At 46.8% G+C, this 13427-nt stretch overlaps 1 protein-coding gene across 1 annotated transcript in view; it reads right to left on the bottom strand.

Moving 5' to 3' along the window:
* hk1 (hexokinase 1) overlaps positions 1-13427 on the bottom strand; it is a 33139-nt gene extending 19712 nt beyond the window's left edge. Inside the window, exons 1-2 of the mRNA XM_063191785.1 lie at positions 12967-13427; positions 8234-8396 (exon numbers count right to left, since the gene is read on the bottom strand). Of these exons, the coding sequence (XP_063047855.1) occupies positions 8234-8396; positions 12967-13029 (226 nt within the window). The 5' untranslated portion in view covers positions 13030-13427. The remainder of the gene's footprint in view (positions 1-8233; positions 8397-12966) is intronic.

Raw genomic sequence — 13427 nt, 5'->3', positions numbered from 1 at the left:
AGAAAAGGTTAGATATCTGGACAAAAGAGTCAGTCTGAGGGATGATGCTTTCACCATTCAACAATGTAACAACAAGGATCTGTCTACATCTTTATCTCTCCTACTTCCCCCCCACACATGCACGCACGCACGCACGCGCACATGCGCGCACACACACACGAAACACACACGCGAAACACACACACACACACACACACACACACACACACACACACACACACACACACACACACACACACACACACACACACACACACACACACACACACACACACACACACACACACACACACACACACACACCTGGCGTTGTTCCTGTATTCTTCAGCTCTAATAGCTATCCTATTCTTGTGGCTAACTATTACTATGTGCACACACCGCCCTTCCCTTCCTTCCCCAGTATGTCTGGAATCTGTATTTGGCTGTAATTAAGTGCCTGTGAACTGCTGTCTGTCTTCCCTCTCCTGAGACTGCCCCCCCTAAACAGCACACCAGGACACGGTGACCATAGCGGCTCGAGCCAGACAGATCTGTCTGTCCGCATTTCCATTTGTCTGTCTGTCCATCCGTTTGCTTGCCTGTCTGTTCATCTGTCTCTCTGTCTGTCTCTCTGTCTGCCTGTCTGTCTGTCTGTCATCTGCCTGTCTGTCTGTCCATCCACCTGCCTGCTTGCCTGTCTGTCTATCCGCCTACCTTCCTGCCTGCCTGTCTGCCTGTCTGTCTGTCTGTCTCTCTCTCGCTCTCACTCTCTCCCGTTGTCTCTATCACTCTGTCTGTGACTCTCCCTCTCTCCCTCTCTCTGCCACCCCCTCTCGTCAGCCATCCTGGCTCTGCAACAAAGTCTATAATTTAGCCGTTTTACAGTCACATCACAGCTCAAGAGCTGAAGGACAATCACCCGTTGGCCACAGTCACCCGTTGGCCACCTCTGCAAGGAGGATGAGGTGATGACGCTGCATCACACAGCATGGGTCATTCTGCACATGGGTCATGGTATGCACAGGTCATTCTGCACAGCCATGACCTTGAGTTGATTATGACAGCTCCTGACAGAATGTAACTTTATCATTTATCAAAGCATCATAATTGTATTTCATAATGGACTTTTACTGTCATTATGACATTGATTGTGCGCTGAGTTACTGTGTTGTGTTGTCATGTGTGTTGTGACATTTACATGCAGTAAGATATAGAAATATAGTTAGCTATTCCTGCTGAATAAATTCCTTCTTCTTGAAGTGTGGTCACGGAAGAGACAGATTACGCAACCATAGAGCTCTAGCAGGAAGGAGAGATTGCATCAAGATTGTGTAACGGTGAATCCCTCACAGCCAAATGTACGTACTTTCCCCTTATCCAGCATTTCCTCCATTGTATTAGTAAGAGTAATTGTATTATAAGAAGAATCCCACACAGTGTGTAAGGGTTGCCAGATGTCCCTGCCCTAAATCCTCGGCTATCAGAATCCAAATATGCCTAGTCACTGTGGGCACGCACGCAAATGCTGCTATTACAGCAGCATACTGTATGTGTGGCAGGGAGGGAGGGAGGGTGCGCCTGTGTTGGCAAACGCGTGTGTGTGTGTGTGTGTGTGTGTGTGTGTGTGTGTGTGTGTGTGTGTGTGTGTGTGTGTGTGTGTGTGTGTGTGTGTGTGTGTGTGTGTGTGTGTGTGTGTGTGTTTGTATGTGTGTCTGTGTGTGTGTACAAGCACGCAGAGGGGTGGGGACAGGGGTGTGTGCATGCCTCTCTTTTGCTCTGCAAGTCGGCTGTCACCTGATACGACAGCATTATTCTGTGCGCACACAAACGGCAGACTGACAGACACAGGGCAGAGGCTGCTGCTGCAGCGAAGCCCTTTTAAACAGCAGCACACAAGAGAGAGAGGGAGAGGTGAGCTGAGGCCAATGGTGGTATAAATTATTAAAAGAAAACATACCCAAAAAAAGAGTGAGCTGCAATTGTACCAAAATAAACCTGGCAACAATTCCAAGAGCCAATTCATAATGCACAACGTGGGAAATAAAATGCAGCTGATTGAGGACACAGTACCTGAAGCTACAAAGTACTTCAAGTTATATTCAACAGTTCAAAGCTCCATGCACAGCGCCTAGGTGCTGGTAAACGCAGGAGTGTTCAATACTTCAAAAGAAAGAAGTCTACCGCACACATTCTAGACTTTATGCTCGTCTATTTAGAGCGCACAACGCGTTTCGCCTTAGTGCGTCATCAGGTTTGCTCAGGTGCATGCGTGCGTGTGTGTGTGCATGGGTGAGTGTGACAGTGCGTGGAGGTGTGTGAGTGTGCGTGGATGTTCGTGCGCTACCTGAGCGAGCCTGATGACGCACTGAGGCGGCACGCGTTGTTCGCTCTAAATAAACGAGCATAAAGTCAAGAAAGTGTGCGGTAGACTTCTTTCTTTTGAACTACGGTACTTCAAGTTATGTTATACTGTAGCCCCTTAATGCACGCCGTACCTCCAGTGGCATGCTGTAATAGTCATTGAAAAGTTAACTACCACAGTGCTACAATACCATGACATAACACAGGGCCTTTAGTAATGCCATTCATTGTCATTGCCATTCTGGTAACAGCAAATTTATAACGCCGTGTCTTAGCGTGATATACAAGTACATACGGTATGACTCCCTGGTCAACTTGTAGTAATTCCCCACAGCATGCATTTAATGTATTTAATGACCCGACCCCGTACCTTGTTAACTTGAACCCAAAGGCCAGCAGGGGCTTTATTTAGCAGCCACGCAGTAAATCTCGCCGTGTGAATTCAACACTTAGACTCGAGAGTCGACTTTAAAACTCTTCCAGTTGGTCCTACACTGTAAAACATTGCAGCAAGTTCAACGTAAAAAGTAAGCTGCCCTGCTGCCTTAAGTTTGCAAGTTAACTCAACTTGAGAAAGCCTCGAATTGAGTTAAGTCTTGAGTTGAGTTAACTTACAAACTTGAGGCAGCAGGGGAACTTATTTATTTTACGTTTCATTGGCTTGTAATGTTTTACAGTGTAAGTGTTGAATGAACACTACATAATTTACTGCACAGCCTTGCTTGCTTGCTAGCTTGCTGCATGGCTGGCTGGCTGACTGTGTGGCTGCAGGCAACACAATGGGGGCCAGAGGAACAATGCAAGGGAGTGAGGGGGCAGTAGGGGTGGGGATGGATATCATGGCCGGTAGTAAAAGAGTCAGAGCTGTCAGGTCAATAATAGCTCTCGCTCGCTCGCTCGCTCACACACTTGGTGGGTTACATGCGGCAGCATGTGTCTGCAATGCACGCGTGCCACTCAAGGGTCACCACCAACACAACCCAATACAAGTGTCACCACCAAAATGACCCAATACAAGGGTCACCACCAAGACGACCCAATACAAGGGTACAACCCAATACAAGGGTCACCACCAAGACGACCCAATACAAGGGTACAACCCAATACAAGGGTCACCACCAAGGCGACCCAATACAAGGGTCATCATCAACACGACCCAATACAAGGGTCACCACCAACACGACCAAATGCAAGGGGAATACAAGGGTACAACCCAATACAAGGGTAATACAAGGGTGCAGTCCAATACAACGGTCACCACCAAAACGACCCAATATAAGGGAAGTACAAGGGTACAGCCCAATACAAGGGTCACACCCAACACTACCCAATAAGTAATATTGCAAAACTTTCTATGTTCTATCATACTGTAAACAGTAGGCCTATTTGTACTGTACCTCCTGTAGTCAACAGTAAAAAAGTAATGCTTCTTACTGGAAGCATCTTCAATGTCAACAACACATGAGGTCATAGTCCTGTTGCCTACAAAGGAAATTTAGTGCAAACAGTGAATTGCATGATTTGAATGCATGCAATAGGCTACCTGTAAAAGTGAAACCTACAAGTCTATACAGCTTCTGTAATGTTGACAATAGCCAGTGTTTTCAAATCTTGTGTACTTTGACTCCATGTACCTTGTGAAATGAAAAGACATGTTTCATTTTGAGCCATATTTCTAGTGTTTTGGTTAAGTAAGTATGTACAGGAAAAAGATATGTTCCATTTTGAAATGCACACTTAGTGTACATTTAACAGCATGTGTTTTTGAGAAGAAAATAAACCATTTGGCGAATTGTGTTTGGTAGGTGGTAGTCTGTGTGAAGAGTTTAGAAAAAAGTGTCCAAAATATGGGTAAGCGCTTGTTAGCAAGTGAAAAAAACTAAACAAGTGCTTCTCTTGTGCATGCACTGGTGGGTTACTGGTGTTTGGAGTGCACACAACCCAGAGTGTCACCATCACCAACACAACCCAATGCACCAAAACAAGAGCCTCTCAGGTTGGCCCCCTTTAAAACAAGTGTTTCTCTAGTACAGGCACTTGCCCCTCAGCCCCGCACTGGCAGCGGGATGCTGTTGGAGGAGTGTGTGTGTGTGTGTGTGTGTGTGTGTGTGTGTGTGTGTGTGTGTGTGTGTGTGTGTGTGTGTGTGTGTGTGTGTGTGTGTGTGTGTGTGTGTGTGTGTGTGTGTGTGTGTGTGTGTGTGTGTGTGTGTGTGTGTCTCTACCCTGCCACAGAAAGAGGGCTTTGTGGCTCCCCTGACAGGCTGGCCCTCTGCCCCTGCACATTGTTTGGATGCAGTTGTGGGTGAACGACGGGCACAGGAAACAATGGCACACTCAGGAGAAGGAGAGAGAGAGAGAGAGAGGTGGCACTTTGGATGAAAGACATTGAGGAGGGAAGAAAAGATAAAATGATAATCGAGATGAGTCAGATGGCTTTTGGGAACAGTGGAGGCTGCAGTATGTGTGTGTGTGTGTGTGTGTGTGCGTGCGTGCGTGCGTGCGTGTGTGTGTGTGTGTGTGTGTGTGTGTGTGTGTGTGTGTGTGTGTGTGTCCGTTTGTGTGTCCGTTTGTGTATGTGTGTGCATGATTGTGTGTGTTTCGTGTGCGTTTGTAAAATGACAAAATTATATCGGGATACCAGAGCTAAATGTTAATCCTCTCCTTCTCGTAAAACCAAAAACATCCAGATTGCCCATTGCACAAAGCACGTGCACCCCTTCCATCTTTTCCCCTCCCAAAATAAGGAGAGTACAGTGGACGGAGTACATGCATTGAGTTCAACCTCAGTAGGCTGCTGATTGAACTGCATGTTATCTATTGTATCAACAATAAGAGAGTGAGGGATTGTGGGTAGCAATTGTGACGTAACTAACCGCGTGTCCTGCATGCCGTGCAATACCAGAGGACATGGGCGAGAGTCCGCTCGCCTGCTCGCTCACACGCCAGCGAGGCAAGCGCAAGGCAGCGTTCACCATCACCATCATCATCATCATCCTCCTCCTCCTCATCATCATCATCATCATCATCCTCATCATCATCATCACCAGCAGCAGTAGTGGTTCTACCCATTTGGGGGCCCTAGGCAAAATACTGATATGGGGCCCTCTTGAACTACTTTCTCTGGTATTTACCATGGTGGGGCTCACGGTTAAGGGCCCCCTGCAAAGGACAAATTTGATGGGGTCCTAGGCAACAGCCTACTCTGCTTATTGATAAAAAACCCCATCTGTGATCATCATCAGCATCATCATCATCATCATCATCATCAGCAGCAGCAGCAGTGGCGTCACTATTCAATAGCGCCCACCTCTCTCACCCTCTGCCATCATCATCATCATCATCATCATCAGCAGCAGCAGCAGCAGTGGCATCACCGCTCAATAGCACCCACCTCTCTCACCCCCTGCCAACCCTGTTCCAATACATTCCAATACATAACAGCTATGAATAGCATCAATCATGTGGTGCATCATCATCTGTGGAACAATATATAGCCCCGCAATACTCTCATTACTTAGAGACCATGTGATGGATATCCACCACAACCCCATGTGTGACCTGATTAAGTCAGAGAGATCAGTCCCATGAGGCTTGCACACATACAGCTAGCAAGACCAGCAAGTCTGGGCACACACATACAGTACACATACACGCCATGGTCATTCATGGAAGTTCAGTCACTCGAAACATTTGCCTCAGCTTCAGTGGAGCTGAGCTGTGCTCCTCTCTCTTGTAGCTGAGATACTATCTGCGAACCTCTCAGCACGATTGGTCACAATATAGCCAATGGCATTTACGCTTTGGTGCAGAGTAGAGGGACAATTGGGTAATGGAGACATTTAGCGAGATAAGAGCTTGTATCTGTCTCTTGCTTTACTTTTGTGGCAGGGCTGGTTTCAGCCTGGCCTTCTCCTCTTTGACATTCTACGTATTCTAAAGACTAGGATAACATGAGACCTCACTCCGCCAGTCAGACTGGTTCCCTGCATACGCACGACTAGGACACAAACAAAGCCCCTTCTTGGGATAATGGGAGCTGTTGTCAACTAATTCCACTACCTTCAAGAAGTGCTACTATTACCAATTGAGACCCATTTTAACTGGTGCTGTAGGTTCTGTGTATCTTGTATCTTGGTTTAAATTGTCAAGGGAACTATATTTCACCCGAGTTATTCAACCATCTATAGACTTCATGACTCATTAACCTCAAAAGTGTTTCTAGACATTTCTAGCACTTAATTGATGCTCTTATCAAAGCACAGTTTTCTAGGTAAAGGGTTGAGTGCCCTAGAGGTCAGGTGACTTGCTTGCTCAAGGCCACCTTGGTCATGGGAGGAGACAGAAGAGCATTGGCACCCCAACACACACACACACACACACACACACACACACACACACACACACACACACACACACACACACACACACACACACACACACACACACACACACACACACACACACACACACACACACACACACACACACACACACACACACACACACACACACACACACACACACCACCAACTAGAATGGAATTAATACCTGCTTTGAATCATATATCAGTCCAGACCAGACCAGTCCGGCCAGTCAGACCTTCTGTTCATGCTTTGTAATGAGTTAATGACCTCTTTGACCTTCTTCTTGAGGCTGTTCTTGAGCAGGGCTGTGTGCCTTCAATACCTTTTACATGGCAAAAACGTGTTTTTTAAACACTTTTGACCTTTTCCATAGGTCCTCATCAGGACAATAAATGAACTTTCTTATCAACAGCCAATTTGGCTAGAGTAGGTGTCTACGTACTAGCCAAACATACACTCACTATCAGTCAAAGAGGCTTGTAAGTTCTTTTTCATTCGATTCACTAGTCATCTCGATGGGAGTCACTCATTGGCTGACAACCTCGACATCACTCAAAGAACCGGGGACTTATTACAAGTCCTATTGTTTTCTTTTCTACCATGCAGTCACATTTGACCGGTTAGCTGCAGGGCTTGACATTAACTTTTTTCACCCACCGGCCACTGTGGCAAGTGGTTCTCCCGAGTCACTAGCCATTCAGGTATTCCACTAGCCACAGATTTGATATTGGTTTTTTTTCCCATCATGATAGTGTACGTCTAACCTCTCAGAAGATGAGGTGCTGAAGCAAGAGGAGTGTATAGCATTCTACATGGAAATACTGTATATGCCAAGCAAGTAAAAACTGAGTCACTGAGATTTTTCTTGAACTTAAATACAAACAATTGATACACAAGGGGCGAACAATAGAATATCTACTATGATGCGTATGTCATACCAAGGAATAAGCTGCCAGCCAAATTGGCTAGTGACACTGAAAGTATTACTAGCCACAGCCAAGTTTTACCAGCATTTGGCCGGTTTTCTGGTGCCAGTGTCAAGCCCTGGTTAGCTGGTGTTAATTAATGATCCTCATATACAGACTGAATGTGCCAAACGTCAGGCCTACTCTGGAGATTCTAACTCCCAATTCTGGAAATCCCAAAAGATAAAAAAAACACTTTGTATAAACACCTTGCATCAGCACTTTCTGTCAACATTTTGGGGGGTTTTATGTAGACTTTAGTAGCTGGCTCCAGAGTGAAGGGACCCATGCAGTAGCCTGATTATCATCGACATTCAAATCTCTTCGAGACTTGGTCTGACCAAGAGCATAACAATTAACATTTCCCTAACGGCATGGTTGACCTGCCCCTCTTGGTTTGCTTATGGTTGTTTGCTTCCCGACAAAGTGAAAGGAGTTGCCGTATTTGTGGGAACTCAGAAAGTACTTGCACTGCTCTTGACCTGACAGTTGCAACGCTGAAGGTGTTGCGTCACTAGGAGGGCGCGCCCTGGCTAATCATGCTGCAGATGTGGCCTTACTTACCAGATCCGTCTGGGATGGACCTGACGAAGGTGGGCAGCATCTTGACGGTGGCGGTGGGGTTGGTGTCTCTGGCTAGACCCTTGTCCATCTCCTGGCCGAACCGCGTCATGATGTCCCGCAGCGTCTCGTCCGAGTAGCGCATGGCGTACAGGTACTTGTCGATCTGCAACACACCCATCACGAGAGGAGAAGAGGTAAGGTGAGACACACTGACTGACCACTAGAGGAGACGAGACCATATGAGATGAAACAGATCAACCATGACAAGGTGAAACGAACACAAGTTGAGACAAAACAAGAAAAACTTGTTTCCACCCCCCCACTAGCCATTTACCTTTTCTGCTAACCAGAATTTTGTCAGGATTTTTTTTTTTTTAACAATACTCGTGCATTTAAATGAAACCAATTGATACAACTACTGTGAGACTGAAATTGTTACTAGCCACTGCCAAGTTGTAGCATTTGGTCCCATGTTTGTTTGGTGTTCAACATTAGTGTCAGGTAAATGGCTCGAGTCATACCCTGTAATTTAAGGTATTTTGCTATTCAGTTAGTGGTCTACAGTACTGTGATCGTTGTGTTCAACATGCAATATCGCACATGCAATAATAACATAGCCTACTCAAATCAGACCATATTACATATTCTAAGATGAAACGTATCTTTTAAGATATATATTTTAAGATGAAAAGAAAAATCTTAAGAAAAACACAAAACCCAAGAAAACCAAATGTCTATGGATTAATTTGACAGGGCATCACACCACACAGCATGGCTGTAATGTGGTGATAAGCACAGCAGCTGATGATACATTTTGATTGGGGTGAGCCGGGAGGGAGCCATGCTGCATAGGCTACTGTACACCCCTTTCACCATCTGCTGAGCAGTGCGGACACATGAACAGCATCCAGAAGGAGGGGTGCAATGAGGACAGCCAAAACACTCTGCTGGATAGGCCTACTTCAATTCATTCAACAACAAAAAGATGATGGAAAAGAAAGATAGAAAACATAGAAAGATTCTTCAGTATTCTTTGGCTGGTGTCCTTCCGGTGCCACAATTGCAGACGTCTCCATAAGTTTGGCGGTGGAGCCCTGTCTGCCATCCAGGACTATTGTCTCACACAGAGTCACCATGCAGAGAGGGGGAACAACAAGTGAAACTTTGTCTTTTTTCCAACAGTTGGTTGGCAAGTGTTCTCTGGTTGGGGCAGTGACTTGAGATGTTGGCCAAGAGCAGACATGGCACAGAGGACAGGGGAAAAAAAGAAACTAAGATGAAGAGAAAGAGAGAGAGAGAGTCAGAGAGAGAGAGATCGAGACAGAGAAAGAGAAAGAGAAAAAGAAAGGGAGAGGGAGAGAGGGAGAAAAAGACAGAACTATTGAGGGAAAAGAAAGACGAAAGTCCAGACAGAATCAAGAACAGGAGAGATTTCAATGCCTAGACTGTGTACTTTTGACATTGAACATTTACACTGACTGTGTGTATAGCATGGCCATGAGCTTTGAGTGGCCAGATATCCTGTTGGGTGGATGTACTTCCTGTTTTGTGCAAATACCGTTTGCTAAGGCGGCCGCTTGGACGTTTCACAATTTCATCACTTGCACTTCTACACTTTTGCATCATATCTTCAGGACTCATTGTTCCCCGTAGGCTGCATTTCCCTCCTCTGCACTCATCTGAACTCATTTCAGATATGGGTCCTCGTGAACTGTAAGATGTTTGAGTATTGCACCAGACGTTGTATTTCATTTTGAGTCACCACACACCCATTGGCTGGGTTATTGCATTTAGCCACACTGTGTCACCGCAACATCACTCCCTTGATTCAAATTCACTGTGTGCTTAAGAGGGAGTGTCATGTAAGGCATTACACAAGGAGGTTATAGAGGGGGTAAAGCTTTAAGCAACGTCTGTTTAAGAAGTGGAACGTTTAGCGGACGTGCTGTGGGTTGGTCATCATGATTTTCTGCTGTTTCACGATGAATAGACTTCACTCTCAACTATTCATTACTGTGTGGTAGGCAAACAAAGGGACAAAACCATGTTTACACAAAAGGTGTGTAATTAATGATTTTGGTAACAGCAAACACTGTTTGGTGGACATTTCAACCAACAATGACGCTAGCATTGCAAGGGTGATATCAAAAATTAAACATGAATCAATGTATTAACCTCAAAAGAAAAGAGAAATTGAAGATAGCCATATAGCAAGTTCATCAATCATTTGAGAGGGACCTGTCTGACCCCGGCTGGGCTTAGGATGTTCTCACGTCTCTGCTGCGTCAGGTTAAATCTGCTCTAAACGAGATTGGTGGTCTACCGGCACGTCTGCACTCCTCTAGACTCTTCCCTGCTGAGTGTGTGTAGTATGTATGAGTGTGCTGTGTGCTGCGTGTGGGAGCGTGTGTGCCACAGCCTCAGCTACTGCCGCGGCAACGGTGGCGGTGACGTCACACGTGTCACATCTCTTGACGGCTGCACCTCGTGGCTGCGTGGTCGGTTCCCTGCTGGGACCTACGGCACGTCTGTCATGTCCACCATCGCAGCAGCATCCGCAGCAGCAGACCCCCTGCTGCCACTGGCGGGCAAAGAGGTCACGCGAGGAGGCCAAGAGAGGGGGGGGGGTAACTTATATTATAGTCAGAGTTATTCAGGGAGCATGTGTTGCTGGCATGCCAAGATCCTTTTTTCTTTCTGTAGCCTACAACCAGGGCTGTAAATAAACTCTTTATTTCGCCATCAGCCAAAATGGCTTGTAGATGTCAATCTCACTAGCCAAACATACACTCAATCATGGGTCAAAGTGGCTAGTGAGTTGGTATTTTCTACCAGCCAAACTAAGATTTCACCAGCATTTGGCCGGTTGGCTGCTGTTAAGTTAGAGCCATGCCTACAACCATAGTGGAATAGACAAACTTACTATAGTTGCTTTTGGTCAAAGTTATTCAGGGGCCAATGTGTTGTTTCTTGGCATGACAAGAGTACAATATGTCGAGTAGCCTATAGTTAGAGTAAGTGACTGGTATTTTTTGTTACACACAATAAACATTAGTTTCACAATGTTCTCCTTTTGTTGTAACCGTTGTGCAATATTAACAAATGTATTAGACAGTCTGATTTTGGCCAGAGTTATGCAGGGACCATTCGTTGCTTGCTGGCATGACAAGAATACAGTGCGTCTCGTAGTAAGAGCACACCACAGGTATTTTACACACACACACACACACACATTGATTTAATGATGTCTTCCTTTTTCATTTTGTTGGCTTGCCTACGACCATTTGGTAATATACAGTGCTACACAAGTAGATCAATTGTAGTCAGAGATCAGTTGGTGAGTAAGACAGGCTACCTATACCTAGGGCCTATACTATTCCCCTGTAAGTCTCCAGTTCTGTTCGTTTGCTGTGGCTCTTACTATCCCTCTAGCCAGTTCCTACTGGTTGACCGCATGCAAAACATGAGGAAGTTGTAAAGACTGCCAAGTGCCAACCGGCTCTCTCTCCCCACCCACCTCTCTCTCTCCCTCTTGCCTAACATAAAATTACACACATGTACACGCTTGCCCAATTACACCCCCCCATCCACACACACATTCAAACACACTCCTCTGTTTGCATTCCTTCTTTTCATATGGATGACACGGTTGGAGAAAAAGCTCCACCAGCAGAAACAGGCCCACAACCGGGAAGGGGCGGGGCTTTCATCTAGCCATCTAGGCAGCCCAGCCAGCGCAACTTGATTCCCTCGCTCCCTGGAAAAAGACCCCCCCACACACACACCCACCACCCCTCACCCACCCCAAACAACCTCACCAACCCCCGACACAGCAAGCTTACTACCCTCTGGCATCATCGCCACCTCCCCTGCTGTGGCCCCAACGCTGAGGAGAAAGCATGAATAAGGTAGAGAGAGAGAGAGAGAGAGGCAGGAATAGGTAGGAAGAGATTTACACACAGAAGGAGAAAGGAGAAAGTCTGAATAAAGTAGAGAGAGAGAGAGAGAGAGAGAGAGAGAGAGAGAGAGAGAGAGAGAGAGAGAGAAGAGAGGTCGAGGTAGGAGCCAGAGGACTGAAAGGAATACTCTGAGAGTCACAGACAGACAGGCACTCCTCCTCGCATGCCGCACACTGTTCTGTTCTCTTCCTGGTTCTCAAGGACATTGCAGCAGCAGCAGCAGCCAGCAGCCAGCCAACCTCCAGCAAGCCTCCAGCAGGCAAGCCGGGATGCCCTGTCCTGTCCTGTCCTGTCCTCACACAACCTTGCCTCCCTCCCTCCACAAAACCCACCGCACACAAGCCCATGGAGTTGTAAATCCCGGGGCCCAGTCCCCCCCCCAAAATGCCGGCTGAACGTGAGCACCGGAGAGAGAGAGAGAGAGAGAGAGAGAGAGATGACACCACACCACCGCGGCTGCGGCTGGCTGCCCCTCTCTAAGCCCTAAACAACAGCACGTGGTACCTGTTGTCACATGGGTGCCTGAGAGCTCTCAAGCCACAAAGCTTATCTATTTTTGGGAGGGGAGTGCAGGGTGAGTTGCTGCCTCTCCCTTCTCCCTTCTCTCTCTCTCTATCTACCTCTCGATCTCTCCAACCTAACACCTAATTTCCTTTTTCTTTTCTCTCTTACTTCTCGTCAAGGTTTGGCGAAGTGGGGAAATGGAAACGGCGAGCTCGGCCCGGAGATGAGCTGAGAAGAGATGAGACGAGAGCGGTGAGAGGGAGGACTCACCTTTTTGACCTGGTCATCCTTCAGCTCTGTGAAGTAGTACGCCAGGAGCTGAGCGGCTATCATCCTGCTCGGCCGCTGTGGTCAACCAGCCAGAGAAAACAGCAAGCCCCACAAAAAAATAGAGAAGGAAGGGGAAAAAAAGTGTGGCAGGAAAAGCTCCTTTTAAAATCCGTTTCTCAGAAAAAAATTTGCAAAAGAGTAAAAAAGAAAACCACCAACTTTGTCCTCGGTCACAAACTAATGTCAGAAGATGCCAGCATGCGCACAAGTTTCGCCTCCACTGCCAGCACTTGGAGGTCTGTTCCTGGTTCTGACTCTCTCTCTCTCTCTATCTCCCTCTCTCTCTCACTCTCTCTCTCTATCTCCCTCTCTCTCCAGCCTCAGGAAGTCAAACTCGCATGATGCAGAAGGGGAGGGGCCGGGGGACTGGCTGGGGCCCTGCCCACTCTCTGCAAGCTGAT

Source organism: Engraulis encrasicolus, chromosome 24, assembly GCF_034702125.1.
Source record: "Engraulis encrasicolus isolate BLACKSEA-1 chromosome 24, IST_EnEncr_1.0, whole genome shotgun sequence".
NCBI lineage: Eukaryota > Metazoa > Chordata > Actinopteri > Clupeiformes > Engraulidae > Engraulis > Engraulis encrasicolus.
Note: the sequence above shows the minus strand (reverse complement) of the source record. Positions and strands in the feature narration are given on the sequence as shown.